We start from the raw sequence: 20,966 nt of genomic DNA, 5'->3' as shown, positions 1-20,966 counted from the left end.
AAAACTATTTTGAATGGCTTTTATTTTTGTAGATTCATGATCTATATAAAATTATTTTTAATAGTTTTTATTTTTTGACATCTTAAACAATAGATACACCAAACTAAACATGCACTAAGTTATACTTTAGCGTGTCACTAAAATAATTTTCAAAACTATATCTTTGTAAATTCATAAGCTGTTAACAAGCATTAATTTTTTAAAATGAGTATTTTAACCTAAATAGAAGTGTTAATCTTATCTATAAAGTTACATGTGGATCTTAAGATTATTTAAATTAATTTTAATGTTAGTTATTCATTTAGATTATATGGTTGAGAATCACTCTATTTACAGTCTAGTCTTCTGCATGCGTATCATTATACATTGAAAAAAAATTCAAACTACACCGATAGACCTTCTGCAAAATATTTCACCATCCAATAATTTTCAATTAGATAATGTTTTCTCAAAACATACCATTAAGATTAAAATTTCTTTTATATAAATCATACATCCAATTTTATATTCATAAGAAATCATTACATTTCATTCATATAATAGAAATCAAATGTAATATTTCAAAAATATATTAAAAATATTCAATTAATCCTTTTACTGTCGACAAAATTTAACACAAAGTAATAATGACACCACTCCCTTAGTCAGAGATTCATTAAGCAGTTTTGCTGAAAGCTTGGACCTACCTGAGGCATCCCAGCTACGTCCCAAATGCCGAGAGCATACCTAAAACAAAGCACTGGCAACAACGATCTGCGTCTTCAGGTCTACTTTTAGTACATATAATATAACATGAAGGAGAGGCCTTGTTTTTACCCGGCATGGCCAAAAACACGACTTGTCGATATTAGTCAAAAAAGATCTATACCACAGAATTTTTTCAATGTCCGTTCCTTTGAAAGGTGCCATTACCCATTGCCTGCATTGCATTAAGGGGAAACAATAAAAATACGGAATGGAAATGTTTACAGACAAATACAGAATGGAACAGAAATACAATAATAAAAGATCAAACAAGTGAATAAATAACAAACCAATCAGGAAATTAAAAAAGTAATACACGTGAAACTCAAAAATCATTACCAAGAAGAATCATTGAGATCAAATTCTAAAAGGAAACGGGTCATTCAACATGTCGCCTCTCATCCCAAGATTCTAGGGATAAAATATTATAATTATGCATATTAGAATAGTTGATTTTGTAGGGTTGTATCGCAGAACTATAAGAACCTAACAGTATAACTCTAGGAACATTATAGCATAATTATAAATATCTTCTTTTATATATTTATGATCTTTTAAATTAATTACAATACAAGACAAAATTCCTTTTATTTCCTTTCTTTACATGGTATCAAGAGTGGTAATGATCCTCAGCTCAATCATAGATTTTTCAGATTGAGAGAGAGACATTGCTTGCTTGGCTCAAGATAAAGTATTACACAGTTAAAAAAATTAAGGGATAATTTATGCTCATATAGTAATGGGATCTGCACTTGTGGAGCAGATAATAAAGATGCAAACTAACGCAGTTTCTTATGCAAACTTATTTGTGGCCAACTCCTTTTAATGAATCCATTTCTTGATGTTCCACAAGCTTATTCTTCCCTTATTCAAGAAGAAAAACAACAACATCAGGGCACTAGGGGTGGTCATGGATTGGATTTTTCAAAATCCAATCTAGATCCAATCAAAATCCAAATAAATGGATTGGATAAAATCCATATCCATTTTAACTAGATCAAATTTATTTGGATTTTTTTTAAATCCATTTAAAGTGGTTTAAATCTAGATTAAATCCACTTTGTTAACTAGATTAAATCCACTTTCTCAAATACATTAAATCTATTTTGATATGGACACATACTAACTTGCTCGAACTGGGCCTAACCCGACTCAACTTAGATGCGGACCAACTTAGCTCAACATCGGCCCGGGCTCGAACGACTCGACAACAGCCCGATCCCAGACGACCCAAAATCGGCCTAAGCCCGAACGACTAGACATCGACCCGGGCCCGCTCGACTCGACATTGGCCTCAAACTGCTGGTCTCGACATAGGCCCGGGTCCGGAAAGCTCGACATCAGCCCGGGCGGCTAGACATAGGTCTGGGCGCGGATGACTCAACATCAACTTGGGCCCAGATGACACAACATCGGCCCGGGCCCGAACGAGTCAACATCGGCTCAGGCCCGGACGACTCAACATCGGCCCAAGCCTGCTCGACTTGATATTGGCCCGGGCCTGGACGACTCGACATCGACCCAGGCCTGCTCTGCTCAACATCGGCCCGGGCTTGCTAGGCTCGACATCGACCTGGGCCCGCTCGGCTCAATATCAGCCTTGGCCTGCTCAGCTCGACATTGGCCTGGGCCTGCTCGGCTCGACATCAGCCTTGGCCTGGTCGTCTGGATATCGATTCGGGCCCGCTCGACTCTATATCGGACCCGAAAGACTCAACTTGACATGGGCATGGACCGACTCGAGTAGACATTGGCCTGGGCCAACTCGGCTCGATATTGGCCCCGACCGACTCGGGTCAACTCAATATCGGCCACTCAGCTCGACTTGGCCTAGGGTGGACTCGGCTTGACTTTGGCCCGGAACGACTTGGTCGACTTTGGCCCATACTGACTCAATTCGACTTAGGCCCGGACAACTCGGCTTAATGTGGACTTAGGCCGACTTTGCTCAACTTGGGATCCAACCCAAAATGCAATTTGGATAATCCAAAAATGTATCTAATCTATATCTAATCCATATCCAATTAAATGGATTGGATTTAAAATCCAAAAATATGGATTTGGATTTGAGATAAATCCATTTAAATGGATTAAAAATAATATGGATTTGGATAATTATGGATTGGATTTTGTAATTTGGATTTTTTGTCCACCCTTACTAGGCACAACACGTGAAACAAAAGAAGTTTCAGCCATGGTTGTTCATAAAAATGAACCAGCAGCCCTTGTTCAACACAAACAAGGTCTGCTTGTCCTAATTCATCTAATCACAAGTTTTGAGTAAGTTTTTCTTTTCCCCTTAGATCTTTGATTCTTGTTTTCTTGTTGCATGCATGGATAGGCCTTTGTGATTGCATGTAAGATATGAGTCAAAAAGATCAATATTTGCTAGTCTAGGTAGGTAGTGATATGTTTAGTTTGTGAATCAGGTCTCTTAGGAGCAAGTTAAGGCTTCCCTAGTTTTTTTGAGTCTTTGGAACAAATCCTTGAAGAGCACAAGAGTTAAGATAAGAGAAGTTGACTTGATTCACTGTTTTGGAAATATTTGGTACTGTCAGAAATAGAACTTTGATGAGACCAAACCTTAGGATACTTGTGGATTAAATTGTAGTTATGGTTGTTGAATAGAGATTTGATTCATTGGATCACTTATTTTTAGTATTGAGGACTTTGATAACGAAGAGATTGTTGGCAAGGATTTTTACGGTAATACTCTACTGTAACAGGTGTATGTGATTAAGTGCCTTTGAAGTTGTGAAATGCATTAGTTTGAATAAAATTCTTTTAATATTGATTTGAATAAATACTTAAGTTAGTACTTGAGTATTATGTTGTTTAACCCGTTGCTTTCTTTTGCAGTGTTGTCAAAATCTTGAGTTAACTTGCAAACTCCCTCGATCCCACGAATATTGAGGAGATCGCAAGGTGAAGCAGATGTCCGATCGAGGGAGGTGCAGATCGCTGTGAGGTTGCGATGTTGCTCACTGAATCGAGGGATCCTGTGTAGTATTGATCCTTCTCATCTTGAGAAGCTAGGGTTTGATGATGGCACACGCCAAATTAAGGGGTCACAAAACAGTGCATGCACCTCTTGATGCTGACGCTGTGGTCGCTGCTGTCAAACAACCATCACTAGAGTCGCCAACAACCATCATAGCACTTACGAAGCTCCTGTTGCCACTAGCTTCATTGTTGTTGACATCACAACACTCACGCATCGTCACTAGTGTTGCCTTCACATTGGTTGATGCTCGCTCTCTGTTCCAATCATTTTAGAGTTCTACTCTCTCTTGGTGCTGCAATTATGCTTACTCCGTTTTTCCTTCAAATTCTATAGAGAACAAGAGGACCTATTTAAGACTCGCTATGAGCTATTTTTATCATCTATATTTTTTTAATGCATGCAGGTTTATGAATATAATTTTTCGTACATTCATAACTCAACTTATGAGTTGAGTTATAATTTTTTATCCCCTTTCACATCCTCGAGTTTGACAACATTTGTCCTTTGAATCTAATTGAAATAAAACAAGTGTAGTTTGCATAATATACAGAGGAGAAATGGTTTTAGAATGAAATAACTTGTTTTAGTTCAATTAGAATAAAAGACTTCATTTTGTGAACTTTGTTTACCTCGCTCAAGAAACCATATGTTGCTCAACTGAGGAGCTTTATCGCTCAAGCTACGGATGGTAGTTTGAGCTAGAGAGAGAGCCTAGAACAATTCTCTTCTCTGGAGTTTTGGCCACTCAAGCGACAAGAGAAACACCATAACAATTCTCTCTCATCTAAGATTCTAGTCACTCAAACATTCTGATGATGCTAAGTGACAATATAGTGACACTGGGACATTTGAGCAAGAGGTCGAGACAATTCTCTCTTTTGTGAAGGGATGACACTTAAGCGATCACCCCTATATAAGAGATATTTACTTTTTTTCTTGATTTCTTGGTATTATAGAGTATGGGACTGCTTTAGATTGTTACATGTGGCTGGCGTTTGGTGGCAATACTTTATGAAGAGTGAGAATTAAATGTTGTCTAAATGAAATATTATGAATTATGAAAATTGAGTATATGTCAAGATAAATTGTGATGTTTGATATTAGGTGTGGTATTTATGTATGAAGTATGATCTATGAGAAAGAGAACTTTAAGGAATCATAGGTGGGTGATTTTTGGCTATTACCATGCAGGTAAAACTATGTTTAGTAATATGGTATAAGCATTTAGGCATAGTGAGATTTCAAACTATATTGATAACCCTAATCACAAAATGAAGGTAAAGTAGTAAGGAGTCAATGAATGTTTATATTAACTAAGTGAGTTTGAGAGAAGACTCATCTCATGGAGGTTTTCAGAAACTTTGTTGGTAATCTAGGTTTGTCAATAGGTATCAGAGTAAGAAGACACCCAATAGCCTAACATGCTAGTAGATCAGACAAGTGTTAGCCTCTAGTGCTAATACTAAATGCAGTCTTCTGGAAGTCATTAATAATTGTACTTGGTATGAGAGCATATAATACATGTCTAACTTCTAAGAGAGCATATCAAAACCGGTTAGAAGACGGAGTAGAAGAAGTTCATTGCTAAGCTGCACAATCTGTCAAGTAACCATTCCTACAACTTTTCACACCTATAGCTTTGCACCATATCCTCTTAAATTCAGCGCATAAAATATAATCATACAAATTACACAATCTCCTATGTTTACTGCTCCCCATTTCCTTGAAACCATTAATTAAGAAAGAAATAAATTCCTTGATTTGATTTTAGCAGTAGAAGGTATAACTTACTGCAAGAAACAATTTTCTTTGGGAACTAAAGCTATAACTTGAAAAGTAATTGTTGATACCCATGTAACTAATTGAGGTTTCATCCACTGAGATCTCAAGACAATCTTTAAAATATATCTCCACCCCTATAAATTTGGATGAATCTATATTAATAAAGCACATGTTCGGAAAGAGAGAGTAGTTAGAGAACAAACTTGACTGACCTTAGTTCAAAGTCTCGTTCATATTTATGCAGAATATGCCTAGACTATCAAACAGCTTGGATGAGCTTTGAGTAATCTTCTTGAGGTCGTTGACTATTGTATATCTTTCATATTATATGAAAAGTCATTTAAGCTGTGATTGACAATTATACCTGACATTCTATAGCTCATTTTGTCGTAAAATCATTTTATTGGATGGCCTTCACTGAAAATTTCTCAATTTCTTTCCTGAGATATTGAAGATCAGGGAACACCAAGTCTGCATGAAGTCCATAATAACGTGAGAAGATATCATCAATTCGATTTATGCTTTCCGCAGCAGTAGAATCATCCAAGGAAAGTAGGATGGAAGAAAGCTTCACCAGTTCGTAAGCAATAACAATATCATCAGTATCATATAGCTTTTCCAGAATCTGCAACACAAAAAGCAACAAACGCTTTAGACCTATTACTGAGAAAGACATAATTTTGGTAACAATACCATATTGGAAATGCATTCATTAACATGTAGTGGAAGTTATATTTCAACTTATGGAAGAACCGAGTCTCTTTTGCAAGAAGGAAATGACATTTCAATACCCTTGAAAGGTGAAAAGTAACCAATATGCATTAACTATTAAGTCCTGTGAAGTGTTGAGGCACTCAAGTCAGAGAGAAATGAACTAATGTGGGTAGTCACTTGTAGTAGTCAAAATGTCTCTTGTGAGCGTGTTTTACCATTCGGTTTAAATCTTAAATGGGATTCCTGAGTTTGTAGGGAGATACACTTCTAGGTGAGTGCTTTTCATGTTTCCACAAAACTTGTAATCTTTATTGATCTAAGTGAACATTGTTTAAGTGTTTCCGTGGATGTAGGAAAAAGGTGTCATCACAAATTCTATCTTCTGCTATTTTATTTGTGGTGTTATGTGTGATATAGACTTGGCTATTATGAGGTGCCTAAAGCTTCATCGAGTAGGATGAAGTGTTTGGTAGAGTAGTTAAGTATTTGGTTCTTCTTTCTTAACAACTATTCCATCCGTCTCTAAATATAAGGTACTGATACCAAATTCAAAATTACTAAAAAAGTTAGTCAATTTAATTAGAAAAATTAATTTTTTTTGCATTGTAATATTTTTTTTAAATTATCCCTAAATAAATTCATGTATGGAGACAGAATAATAGTAACGGAATTTTAATTATAAAACTAAAGTCTTCAATTCTCCATATTTATAATGGAGAAAAAGACAATTCATATTATTTATTATTTTTGAGCTAAAATAATTATGTGTATTTTTGGTCAAAAATTAATTAATGCAAGGTTCAATACAAAAAAGTCCAATAGAAAGGGCAAAAAAATATCAATGGGAGTAGCTTTTAAGGGCAGGTTTTCCTCCCAAAACAATATATAAGCACCCAGGCACTTGGGAAATCATCCTTAAACGTTAGAGTTGTTGAGGCGAAGAACAAAACACTTCTGTACTTCATTCAGCATCATACACCAATCGTTGTGGGACTTAAGCACTACCTAAGTTTGTATCATGGTGGATTTGGTTCATGAATAGCAAGGAGATTCTAGATATATCTCAATTAAAAAAGTTCAGGATTTGAATTGATGTTCTTTCGTCAAATCCCCCTAAACTGCATCAATTTATTCAAACGATTTCACTTCAATTGGAATTTGGTTGTTAAGGATTCTCACTATCCATGGCAGAATGGTTAAAATGCCTAAATCGTAATTGTCAAATTCATAAGTCCAGTTCCTGTAAGATGTACACCAATGAGTTCTCATTTTCAATTGCTTGGTGCGGGTGAAATTTTCACCAACATCAATAAACAATAACATAATCAATAGAAAACATTTCAGCAAGCATACATTTATATCCAGAAGAAGGCTACAGTGGGAGAGGAACATGTGTCACTAACCATGATAAAGTAAATACGCACTGTTAGATATAACAGTTTTTAAATTAATGGCTGAAATGTTTATTGTTTTTCTTTTCTTTCTGTCTGATTTTACAGTGCTACACCACACAATTTAACAGGGAAGTTTTCTGAGTTCCATTCAAAAAATATTTATATTTCTGCCACTGGAAAAAATTCTGGATAGTTGATAGGTTCTAGGTATACGCGATCATCGCGATGGGATAATAGTAAACAGATGTCAAAAAAAAAATTCTCCCTCCCCACCCCTTTTATACTAGTAAGCTTGTTAATAAAAGTTTTACCTGGATAGAAGCTTTGCAATGATCAACAGATAATTGTAATTCTCCCACTAAACAGAAAGCCTGAGCAATGCTGTCTTCTGCCTGCATGCATCATATCATGTTGAAGGATATAAAAGTTAAACAAACCATCATATTGAAAACGTGAGACATTATTTGTCTACCAGTCCATGACATTCAATAGTTGTTACCACACACACTTTTGGAGTCTAAGAAATCCAGTCATTGAGTGCATGTTTGGATTAGCTTATTTTTTGTTTAAAAAGATTACGTATTTACATAAGTTCTCAAATAGATATTATATATATATATATCACACAAAATTAATGCTTCCACACCCCATTAGTATACATCCTTGGGGGAAGAGAAAGAACGAAAAGAGAGAAAGAACGAAAAGAGAGAAAGATATGTGAAGGGAAAGGAATAAAGAGATAGAGCTGATGGAAGTAAAAATGACATTTGACAAATCAGGGTTGTATATTAAAATGGAGTAATTACTGCAATATCAATATGGTTTTTTAAGACTTTTATAGGCTTGATCTTATCTATCTAATGATTACTTTAATTTCGCATTGGTTAAATTCAATGCTTATGAAGTAATTGAACAGTATGGGTATTCCAAGACTACCCAACACGCAACACCTATTAGCATAAACGAATAAAACTATAACTAACATGGAGGAGTTTAAGTGCAGGAAGCTCAAACTCACCTCTGCAATAAGCTTGTTGTAAGCATGCAAATTTAATCTTAGCGATTGAAGAGATATCAAAGCATCAGAAATAGTAATACTTGAAATTTCTTTCAACAATATTGCATCCTGCAACCTGTCATTTTCGTATTTTGGGATGTAAAATACTCAAAAATAAGCAGCCATATACTATTTACAATGAGATCATGCAGGATTTTAAATGGGGGATTTATCAAGGTAGCCTAAAATTGGGAACTATTCAAGATTTGCTATGATTATATTCAGAGTAAAAGGAAATATGTACTTTAGGATGGGGTTATTAGGAGCCAAATTGAACAGTGCAAACCTTTTGATACATATTAAAGCTTCACTGACTGCTGCTTGTGAAGACTCTAAATCACAGTAAGAACCACATTTCAAACAGTATCCAGGTTGACCATGAATATAGGCCCCGTTTTGTTTGAAGACATTAAGACATACACTAATGTCATCATTCTTGTCAACCTGAAAGAGTGGAGGGTTTTTGTAGTGAAAAAATATTGCAAAATTGAAATGGCGAAAACATGCATCATAATGTCATCTATCCAAGTTTCCTGTCCCTTAGCAACTTACCTAACAGAAGGAAAATGCTTAGTTGCTCAATACTAGTGATTTGTCATTTATTATAAAAAATGGTATCTGACAGAATTGCCAATCCATATTAAATTTCTAGTAACAGCTCCATAAATAAGGATGAATCAGAAGACTTGGATTATACCAAAATTTTACTGCATTACCTGAATTTAACTCATGGTCAGGTAGCCATTTTTAGAACACTGGATAGAATGAATAGAAGGTGGTAGGCTGCTTGATATTCAGATACAAAAAAGAATTGTTGGTATGCATGAATAATTTGCTTAGCACACGATTTGTTTCTGTATTTACATAGATTTCTACCCTTACTTATATATTGAATATTCCCTCCATATAATTAGAATTTGTATTCCTTGTTCCCTTTATTTGAAGCCTAAAAATACTAGGATAGCATTTATTATTAGGTCTATGTATGTTGCATTTAGCTTATACAGATCATCACTAATAGTATTTTCACTTTTTCCATATAATGTAATGCATCCCAACCACAAGAATGGCTTCCATATTGTTTTGTTGAGGCAATTTCTTGAAAATCAAGACACTGTCTGAGGTAAAGCACACAATTTAAACTTAACCTAGATTTATAATCCAAAGAACAATAGTAATTCAGTATCAACAAGTGTCCTCTAAATGGCTTACACGGTCAGTAATAGTGAAGTGCTTGATTTTCTGCTGTTCACAGTCAAGTACTCTGCTTTCTAACACTGCGCCAGAACAATTTGGATTGACACAATGGAAGGCATTGAGGACTACGTCAGATACATTAACTTCTGAACAACCAATACACTGACAATGAAATGCATATTCGTCTTTGAGAAAGTTAAGGCGATCTTTACAATCCCACAACCCAACCTGCAAAACAGAACTGTATATTGAACATTGGAACAGAAGCATTTTTACAACAGACTTGACATTTGAAAGTCTGAGTAAATCACTTTGTGTTTTGTTGCTTTCCTTTTGTAGAAGCGAAGGAGGAGTAGGACCCACATGTCAAACAAATACAATTCCAGACCCAGTAACCAGGGAGGTATGTTAAGGCCTAACTGTTGTACATAGGGGATTGTTGGAATAAAAATATCCTAAAATCTCCATAGTAATTAAGAAAACTATCCCTGGAATTTACATATTCATTTTGGTAGATTTTATTTTTTTTTCTAAGAGAATGTGATTGAGGAGTTGAGACTGTACTCACCATGATTGTAATTAATATGATATTTATTTTCTCCCTCTCATTATTCAAGTCTAACAAACTGTTATTAAAATCACCTAAAACTGGTTAGCCCCCATGTTTGGCGTAATACTAATCAAGTAAGTCTAGAACTTCAAGTTCTCCACTATGAGAGGATCTGTGATTACAAGTATCTTCTACTTGCAGGCTTCTGCTTGTACTAGCAGTTATAATAATACTAATTATTGACCAACTTCTTAATTTATTAGTACAAAATAGTTTATTGGTATAATAAAACATGCCTCTATTATTTTTAATTATCAAATAAATGTTTCGTTATTGTAACACATGATGATTCAAACCAAATATTGTATTATTCCAAGCCTCAGTTCTGCTTATATGAGCAAAAGTTTCCTCTCAAATTCATAGGAAAATTCATGTCCTCTTCTCTCTCACTTTTGGAATTGGTTTCTCAACTAGGCAACAGAGCCTCTTAAATTAAGTTGTCAATAGCTCGACCCATGCAACCCTTATTCTAATTAAACTAATATTTCAGTACAAAGTTTGGTGGGCCCTTGTCCTCTCCGGCTCAACCACAAAGGGAATTTGTGTGAGGAGGAATGTTAAAGATGAAAATAAAACTACTCTGTAACAGCTTAAGCTTTAAGGATGTTTGATCACTGAAAATCTTTATAAGAAAAAAGAATATAGACACACTTCAAAAGTTTCAAACAAAACTAACTAGCAATGTCAGTACAGCTTTAAATTTCCAATACCTGTGGACCATAAGACAGTTCTAGCTGACAACCAGCTGCAACACCATGTGTGGTTCGTAGGTAAAGAGTGCGTGAAAGAAAATATGCATGAACATTCGGTTGGCAAGAATGGTTAAATAAACTGCCAGCTTTATAGATGGCTTTACCCACTCTGACCTACGATAAATAACATAATATGACTTAGAATACCAAGGATATAATAGTCACTAAGAAAATATTACCATCACCAGCAATGTCACAGTCATAATTGTTTGGCTTGCAAAATATTCACAAGTAAATACAGCAAAAGCAAAAAAGTGTATTAAACAAGAAAATAATACAATAAAAGTCAAGAGTTTAGTTTCTATGTATTGTAAGTGTATATATGATATGATAATCTCAAGCACAACTTTTAGGGCTCTTTTGGTGGATATGATATGATAGGATAAAAATATATGATATGATAAGACAAAAAACATAATAGGATAATAACATAATATTGTAGAATAATATACAGTATTGATGCACACAAGATAACAAATTAAATAATGTTAGGATATAACATAAATTATATTCAAATTACATATAATTATCTAAAATTTTACTTTTAATTTAAAAAAAATTCTAACTTAGGATTTTTTAAAAAAAGATTAACTAAATTATACAAAATTATATTTTATTTCTATAACTATTTCTTATATTATAAAAAAATTATATAAGATTTTAAAATTATAATTAACATCTTAAAAGTATTTAAGTTATTATTATTTAATTTAATATTCTAACAAATAATATAAGTTAAGTTTCTGTGCCACAGTAATTACAAAATAAATACATGTAAGATAATATTATGATGTACATTATTGTACAAATTAATATTAACAAAATTATACCTTTTCTTCAAGTTATAAATAAATTATATAAGTTTTGTAAAATTAATATTATGACATAAATATTTTCTTTAAAATATATTTTAATAATAAAAAATTATTTTTTATATTTAATTACCATTTTAATTTAAATGTATGGGTGAATATCATATAAAGAGAGGTAGGAGAGTGTTTATCCTACTCTATTAAACTTATCATATCATGTTGATACAAGATAGAATAAGTGACTAAATAACATTATCATATCATGTTGATAAAACAAACATCATTACAATAGGATTAGTATAGTTATCATATCCTATTTTCTCACATCCTGTCTACCAAACGGACCTTAAAGGTATTAATAGTTATTAACTTATTATAGAAATCAACAAACTCATCAAATGTAGCAATTTGTAATTGAAAGACAATGTAAGTTACGCCATCAATGCATTAATCTAATTAAATTTTAAAAGACATGTGTCAAAATATGTACCTGTTCCACATTACTGGTTGAATGTGCACCGTATTGAAATGGAAATTCTCCAAAATGACCTCCATGAGCATCTATTGATTTTAAACGAACAATGGTCATACAATTCACTTTAATTTGAGAAATAATTATGACAACCTGCATTTACAAAGAATTTTGGAACCTGAATATGATTATTTTAATGATTCAAATACAATAAAGCAACAAAATAAATTACATTTTTCAACGAATGCTTCAACATATTGAAAAAAATGTTGCCCAGCACATGGCATATGATGGTTTTGTAACTTTTGTTACGAATCAAAGAACAAATAGACACATCCACATGCACATGCATGTACACAGAGGAGTAACAAAACAACCTGCGATATGGAGACTCCGTCTATGGAAAACATAGTTTCACAAGAGTGCTGAAGACAATATAACAATACAGTGGCATATATATGTGAATCCAATTTGCTTTCGGATGACATGTGTTTGTAACAATGAGAAAGCTCCTGCATGAGAAGAAGCCATAAGCATGCAGCTACTCATAATCAAATGACAACAAAATTAACTGAACTAAAAAACTGCATGCATTTAAAATATACCAGTCTTTCCACAAAGTTTACAATATTTTCAGATGTGCTATTCAGCAAAAACCCTGCTAGTATTCGGCCAGTCAAAACAATCTCAGATGGCAGTACCACAGGCCAATGTACACCTCCACATTCATGTTTATGTTCAGTAATATCCTCAATTTCTTGTTCAGAATCATCGCTTTGGATAACTTCAGAAGCATATTCTCCAAGATCACTGGGCATTTTTTTAAAAGTGTCATTATTTTCTGGATAAATCCTGAACATTTGCCCACCTGCTCGTATCTGGCATTGGTGGGAGCAATACAATGGTATTGAACATGATATACAAGGAACTCTATCAGCAGGTAGATCATTCAAACAATAATGGCAATGGGTTTCCCGACATTGCTTTAAAATTATCTGCAGTATAAGAAAATATCAAGTTAATTTCCTAGAATAAGTCTGTTTTCCTAAAGAAATACAAATATAAAAAGAACTGGAAGATAATTTATTTGTTAATCTCAAGAAGCCTGAGGATTCATGTTTATAAGTTAAAGCTACTGACAACAAATATCATGCATGTCATTAACCCAATTATCCCAAAAGCTTAAGCTGTTGGGTGAAAACACATGAATCGTTTCATATTAGTATTTACATTTTAAACACATCCCTTCACGCAAGAGTCCTTTAACTTGAAACTTAAATAGTGCACAGGCCCATCCATATATATTGAAATTCAACTTTTATTAGAAGAATAGGGGCAACAAGGATCAAACTGTGGATCATTTGATCATAAAGGCTTTGATACCATCTCAAGAATAAAGCTTAAGTTGTTAGGTGAAGCCACATGGATGGTCTTATACTATATTTTTATTATTTTAACAATATACTTATTTTCACAAAAAATAGTGAATACAATATACATGATATAGACGGCAAGCAATAATTTATTTTAATAAAACAGGTGTAAATCAATTTTGAAATCTGAACAGTTGATTGCATTGCAGCCAAACGTCTCCAGTTCTCTGAAAAGGAAATCTTGTACTTAAAGATGACAACAAAGAAGTTAAAGCCCATTTCATCTGCAATTTAGCCCCTTGAGTGTATTACTCAGTCAGTATAATGTGACATCTGTTAAGAGACAGCTGTAACTAGTTAGTTAGAGTTATTTACAGGTTCTCCTGTATAAAGTTTATTTCTGTAACAGCATGTAGAAATTGATTTTATTCAATAGAACTCAGTTTTTTGTTTATTTTCACAAATCTCTCTGAATTCTATGACCCCTTGTGCTTCCAATTGAAGCAGCCAACACCCAAAACTTGTATGGTTGTGTAAATCACGCCTAGCTTACTAATGTGACACACACAACTTTCACAATAAACATAAATAAAGCAGAAAGAAAAGTTTCTAAAGAATCTATTTAGTTTGATATCTTACACTTTCTTTCTCAATCACATGCACACTCATCTAAACTCCCTCCGTCTTAGCAACTGGAAACAGAAAAACAATTTTTTCCAGTAAAATTTCTTCCATTACATCAATTCTATTTGAACATCATGTTGGAACAATGTTGTGAAACTCAAGAATCGTATGAGGATCAAAAGGGAGATAAAAGATCATAACTTGACTTGTATGAGTATATGAATAAACTATATTTATAAACCTGTACATGCATTAAAAATAATACGGACAGGAAAATAATTCATAATACGTCATAAATAGTAAGATCCAAAAGAAAAATTATAGAACAGAGCAGTCCACAATGAAGGAAGGACGACAACAATAAAGACAATGCCGACAATGTTGATGCGAGTATCTGAGATGGTGACATGATGATCATGAGCATTGTGATGCCCAACAAGGTTAAGCAAACTTCGGTGACAGCAACATCAATGTTGTGATGGCTGAAGATGTCGGTGATGAAAGTGCCATCGTCAATGAACAGCGCCAATGAGAGTTGTTTGGTTCTATTCTGATATGCACATGGGAACCGTAGTGGAAAAGGGTCATCTTTACAAGTTGGGCTTTTTTTCAGGTTGGGTTATTAGCAAACTAAAGGGATTTTTTAAACATGAACCCTAGCTGCTCAAGTGGATCGACACAGTGCACGATCTGCCAATTTTACGAGCAATCACGCAATCCCGTTACAATCTGCACGTCTCCCCATCTACTGTGCAAGTCATCTCACTGTCTTCATTACTTGCAGGATCATGTGTGTATACACGCAATCTTGACAACATTGATTAAGAATTTATAACTATTTAAACAGAATAGTAAACAATGATATAGGTTTAGAATGTTGATTGCTTCAACTGAAAGCCAATAGGATAAATTACACATGAACCTAAGTTGAAGAATGTCATGTCTATTTTAGCCAAAAAAATTAATTAAAATAACTAATTGAATACTATCCAAGAAAAATGACACCATTAACATCACTAAAATTGGACTTAAAAATAAATTTATAATTAATGATAATACAGAGAATATAGTTGTTTGTTACCATAGCATAAGGTTCTTCGGAATGAACCAAAGAACCTGGTGAAATGACACATGATGAGACCATGCCTCTTCCTTTATCAGGCATGGAGACACACTGTAGCTTCATTTGAGGCATCTCACCTGCCACAATGCACTTTACCATCTTAGTATCTTAGGAAGAGTGAAAAACAAGGTCCTTTCAGTGTATACAAGGATAGCTGACAGGACCCATGAACATGACAGAAGGGAAAGAAGTTAAAATATTGGTTACAGAATTTGTCATATAGTTAGCTTTAAAAGCTAGAGTAGAAGGTCATTCATTTTATTTAGTTAGCATTGAGAACTATGAATTAATTCTGTCCTAAGAAAGGAGAAGACCTTGTAAGGAGAATTATCTTCTTAAGTTACCATATGAGAACTGTGAATTAACTATGTTTAACTTCTAATTTAGTTGTTATTCATGTTTTAATTCTAATTTTGTTGCACAAGGGTGCTTCCCCTGATTTGGTTATACATGCATGTATTTTTTGTTAACATATGTAAGTCTAGGCTAGAGGATACTAGAATCTTCCTACAAAAGTTATTTACACAGTTATACAACAAAGCCTGTGCTTATAATCTAAAAATTTAGAAAGCAAGATGTCACTTTAAACATACTTCAATGATATAAGCATAATGAAACTACACTCAACAATGCTTGACCAACTAGATAGTTCTTTGCATCTACAGCTCAAGTTCTATGCAAGGAAACCTTCTTACCCACAGTATTGCAGCTGTTATCCTTATGTTGTATCTGTACTGCCGCACTTGTGCTTTTGCATTGGTCTAAAAGAATTTTCAGTTCAACTTCTATTTGTCTCTTCCCACCTAATGAAGGTTCCACAATCTTGGCCACATTTAGGTCGCAAATTGCATTTCTGTAATTTCCCAATGAAGCATTTGCCTTACCTCTCCTGTACCATGCCTATAGCCAAAATAATAAATTAATAAAAGAATAACTGAAACTATAATATATGTTCGCATCCATATTCTTTGCCACAGCAACCTACATCAACACATTCCAAAAAGATCATTTGCACCACAACAAATATTGATTAATTAGGATGAAGAAACAAAACTTGTAAAAATACACATTACTTTGGATTATCACGTTAATAACAGAAATTCTAAGACAACCCCAATAAGTTTTCAGATACTGCACTGAGGCAAATTGCAAAGAAAGTGTTTTTTTTCCATTACTAAACTATTTATGTACACTTCCACTACAAAGTACAGAGTAAAAAGATATTGAAATTTCTTTTTAACCACTCATGAATACTTAATCTGCAAACATTGTTGCACACATTACAACAAACCTAGTACAAATACAAGAACTCAACCCATTCAATAAAGGTGCATAACTACATAAGAAAAAAGGTAAACTCAGCAAAAACAAGTAAATACTGAAGCTGACATTCACCTTTGCGTAGCTTGGACAAATTTTAAGAGCTCGAGTGCAATCTCGCAAGCATTCTACTAAAAGACTCATTTTCTGCAGGAAACGTACATGCATGAATACTCTATTATATTATCAAGCCCTTCAATTTTAGAAATAATGTGAGTGTGGTTAAGGACTAAGAGCTAACTTTAAAATGGAACTTACATGCAATACAGTAGCCCGATTGATATATAATGTTGCAACAAGATTACTTTTCCTATCACCAGTATCTAATGGAGCCTTGCGCAATGCCTATCCATCATATTAGAAGAAGAGCAAGTAAGGAACACTTATAAAGAATGAGACAATATGTTCAAACAAACTTGAAAAAAGAAGAAAGCTATAAATCTGCTCTATTGTATTTATCCATTATTTTTCTTTTGATAGAGCATGATTAATAAGTTTTCTTCCCTTAAACACGTAATAAAACAAGAATAAAAAATTGCTTCCCAATGTCAGATAATAGATGTACACTTTGGCCGATTTAAAAATGTTTTATATTAGGATAAAATAGTAAGAAAAAAAGTGTGAACTATTTTAAGACATGTTTTGTTGGATGAACAGTCTGGGGGGACAGAAATTTGATCAGAAGAATGATGGAATTCCATTTCATTCCAAGACAACCCAAAAATATTGTTTCCTACTATTTCAGGCCTAGCCAAGCCTACTTAACCAAAAATTTCATAAATTAACTTTTCATGTCTTTTTAATCAATCATAACATGAAGAATGCTATCAACACATTTTTTCAAACCCTTTCTAACACACTCTAACATCAAGTAAATTTCTTGTGGATCTTACTAATATAGCGAGTGGACATACATTATTAAACAGATCCTATATTAACTTCACGAACTGAACAAAGTATCAAAGACATCTTCACGGTTTCACCCACTTTTCCTAATGTATATATACATAGATGAATGCTAGAGCCTAGAACAGAAAGCTTATCATTCCCAATCTCCATTTACATTTCTAAAGTTCAACATGTCTCGTTAGGACAGAAAGCAATGGGTTGAACTCTTCTTTGATGTCAATTTAATAACTATGAATAGTCATTAACTCCCATGAAAGAGAAGAGTACAACCTATTATGGGGCATGCAATGCATTCCACCATATGATCATTACCCTTAGATTGAGTTATTCTATTTTACCTCTTAGAAAGAAAAGAAGTTACAAAAAAATACCTATTAGTATGGCAATACATTTATACAAAACCTCTACTCCAAATACACACAAGACAGTCAAGTAAAATCCAATCCACAATTTGATCTATGTACAACCATGTTGAAGTACTTGAACGTTGGAGCTTGGAAGCAAATAGCTTACTAAGTGTAAAGTGTCTAAACCTCATTTGTCATGTTATTAAATTTGCTACCCCCACTTTGAACGTACCACTCTCTCACTTTCTAGGTGGTCATTTTTTCTTTTATTTTAAATTTATGACCTTTGTTCTTGATGTTTCATTTTCTCTATAATTTATATGGCTTCGGGACAATAACTTGCTTTCCATTATCATCTGACAATGCTATTTGACATGCTGCAATGAACAATGTGTTGTACCAAAAACTCCTATAGTTGCCCGATTCCGGTTTGTATGTATGTTGTCATGTTCAGATGTATTTTATGAAAAGAAAAAGTAAAGACGACAGCATAATGCACTTCAGAACCGGATTTTACAAACAAACAAAAAAGTCGAAACTAGTCCGGAAGTGGTTCGATTCCGAACCGGTTCTGAACTTGTTTATTAAAGCGGATAAGTAAAGAACCGATTCATTAAAGCGGTCCAGTTCATTAAAGATGTTTAACTATGAAAGAACGGCACGTTCCAATCACCTATACGACAGAGAAGAGTTCAAGAAAAATATAAATTTCAAAAGAAGAAGAAACCTGGGTATAGCAGTCCAAGGCCTTGGCATAATCTGCGTTGGAGAAGCATTCATTCCCAAGCTGCTTGGATTTCAAGGCATCTTCCTCACTCTTACCGCACAGACCATACTTTGGATCCGCCAGTTGAGTGATAATCTGGAACCACAGCAATGCGCATAAACAAGAAATTAGGGATTATTTATTGGTTAGGAATAGAGAAGGTTCGGTTGGTTTACCTGGTGAAATGGATCGAAGTGGAGAAAGAAGCGGTGAAGAGAAGAACAAGTGCTTTGAAGATCATCGACATTGCTATCCGCTATCGCTCGCTTCAGGCTTTCTGGAATAGCTGCTTTCAGAGTCTCCATCTTCGCTACTCAACACAAACAACCTCTTTTTCCGCTTCTGTTTTCTTTCTTTCCCTCCCCTCTCATATATCAAGCGCAGTCGTTTTGGAAGCACATACTAAGTGTGACGTTACCAACCAGACTTCAACGGTTTTTACTTGCTCGGACCAGTTTTTCTTCCACTTTTATATCAAAAAGAAGTTGAAATGCCAGTTAACTTAATTTCAGATAATTTTTCTGGGTATTTATTTAGTTTGGTTAAAAAAATATTTTCAGTATAAAAGTTTCACATAACTTTTATGACAAATAAAAAATTATGGGTTAAATATTTTTTTTCTTATATTAAAAATTAAATTGATTTTTATCTTACTTTAAATTTTATTGGAATGATTTTATTTTTTTTACATTTGTTACGATTTTTCTCTTACAGTTGTTATGATTTTTGACTGTTGAGTGTATTAGAAGTATATTAACATGAAATATTTTTTGATATCATAATTACATCCGTTCCTCATTTAAATTGACAAGATTTATTTTAATAATTTTTTAATTATAGGTACATAAAAATTTTAAAGTTTGGATTAGAAACAAAATCAATTATATATATATATATTAAATTTTAAGTTAATGATAAAAACACTCTTAATAACTTACATAATTCCAAAATTTTAATCAAAATAAATTTTATCTACACTTATTTAAAGACGCACTTGGATCTTGACACGTTTGCATCAATTGTCACTGCAAAAAAATATATCTTTAATTAGTAACACAATTCTTTAAGGGTTGTCCTGCACTTATCATTTATAAAGTTCGGACACTCCTCTTAAATGAAATTTAAATGTCAGACACACGAATTGGATACAACACTCATAGGACAATTATCAGTTAAGTGTCTAGTTTAAAAAATATTTATTTGATTTTTGACCATTTTAACATGGATTTAACACAATTTTAAAAATGAAAAATACATTAATCTTTTAAAAACTTAAACTTATTGTATAAATTTGTATTATGATTATAAAAATAAAGAACAAATCTTTTCGAACCAGCCATAAAATACATCATTTTGCTAAAAAAAACTGAAACATACTTAATGCACATAAATCTTTATTGTCAATTTATATAATTCATAGTTATGTAATATATAGATTTGTATCTCATATCCTACATTTTAGATATTATATATATTTCTGTGTCGGTGTCGTATTAGTATTCGTGTCAGTGTCTATGCTACATAACTTATAATTGAGGTCGAAATTTTGTTAGTTATATTTTCTTTTATTATTTGGTATACATAGTAATTAAGTTTTAGGGGCATTTGATATATTTTCAATATTTGATCGTTATGAAATTATATTTTGGATATATTTTGTTCTTACTGTTCATGAAAATTGTATTTATTAATAATTAATAATAAAGCATGTTTATGATGACTTGGAATTATGTGGATAATTTTCTTTATAATTATTTTAAACAAAGAGAAAATCAAAATAAAAAATATGGTAAACTTTTCTACCTAGAAAGCTGGATTGTATAATTATCTTAAATTCTTAATTTTAGTTTATATAAATTAAAATTAACTTCTAGAAATATTTAATTCAATTTTTATATTTATCTATAATAATAATAACAATAATATCAATAATAATAATAATAATGTTAATATGTTTGGATGAATC

The 20,966-nt window shown here is 33.1% G+C and overlaps 1 protein-coding gene and 1 long non-coding RNA gene across 10 annotated transcripts; one reads left to right on the top strand and one right to left on the bottom strand.

Annotated features, from left to right (window-relative positions):
* Positions 1-443: 443 nt before the first annotated feature.
* LOC137821571 (uncharacterized) lies at positions 444-19,439 on the bottom strand. 9 transcript variants are annotated; one of them, XR_011082834.1, is made up of 17 exons: positions 19,177-19,439; positions 18,962-19,096; positions 17,237-17,323; positions 17,054-17,125; positions 16,354-16,558; positions 15,617-15,735; positions 13,144-13,533; positions 12,916-13,050; positions 12,557-12,691; positions 11,213-11,368; positions 9,908-10,120; positions 8,982-9,139; positions 8,657-8,771; positions 7,950-8,030; positions 5,743-6,155; positions 5,599-5,664; positions 444-919 (listed from the first exon to the last, which is right to left on the bottom strand). XR_011082834.1 is itself a non-coding variant. In XM_068626227.1 (16 exons), exons 1-15 carry the CDS (start codon positions 19,303-19,305, stop codon positions 5,931-5,933), a joined length of 2,355 nt encoding a protein of 784 aa, XP_068482328.1. In that variant the 5' UTR covers positions 19,306-19,439; the 3' UTR covers positions 444-919; positions 5,895-5,930. The 9 variants fall into 9 exon arrangements, 1 of the variants encoding a protein (XP_068482328.1); XR_011082839.1 differs by lacking the exon at positions 5,599-5,664 and having other exon boundaries at positions 5,743-6,001; positions 6,105-6,155; XR_011082840.1 differs by lacking the exon at positions 5,599-5,664 and having other exon boundaries at positions 5,895-6,001; positions 6,105-6,155.
* LOC137821572 (uncharacterized) lies at positions 3,283-6,584 on the top strand. Its single transcript, XR_011082841.1, has 3 exons — positions 3,283-3,450; positions 3,604-3,987; positions 5,985-6,584. It is a non-coding gene; the product is annotated as an uncharacterized lncRNA (long non-coding RNA).
* Positions 19,440-20,966: the final 1,527 nt, after the last annotated feature.

The sequence above is a fragment of the Phaseolus vulgaris genome, chromosome 9, assembly GCF_000499845.2.
Source record: "Phaseolus vulgaris cultivar G19833 chromosome 9, P. vulgaris v2.0, whole genome shotgun sequence".
Lineage (NCBI taxonomy): Eukaryota > Viridiplantae > Streptophyta > Magnoliopsida > Fabales > Fabaceae > Phaseolus > Phaseolus vulgaris.
This window is presented reverse-complemented; position numbering and strand designations above follow the sequence as displayed.

What these genes read in the sequence shown, in the direction of transcription:
- LOC137821571 (XM_068626227.1), bottom strand. Translation starts at nt 19,305, where the DNA reads ATGGAGACTCTGAAAGCAGCTATTCCAGAAAGCCTGAAGCGAGCGATA. An exon ending in ACTTCGATCCATTTCACCAG is followed by an intron (nt 19,097 to 19,176) that starts GTAAACCAACCG and finishes CTGTGGTTCCAG; the next exon opens with ATTATCACTCAACTGGCGGA. An exon ending in ATTGCAAAGCTTCTATCCAG is followed by an intron (nt 6,156 to 7,949) that starts GTAAAACTTTTA and finishes TTTGTGTTGCAG; the next exon opens with ATTCTGGAAAAGCTATATGA.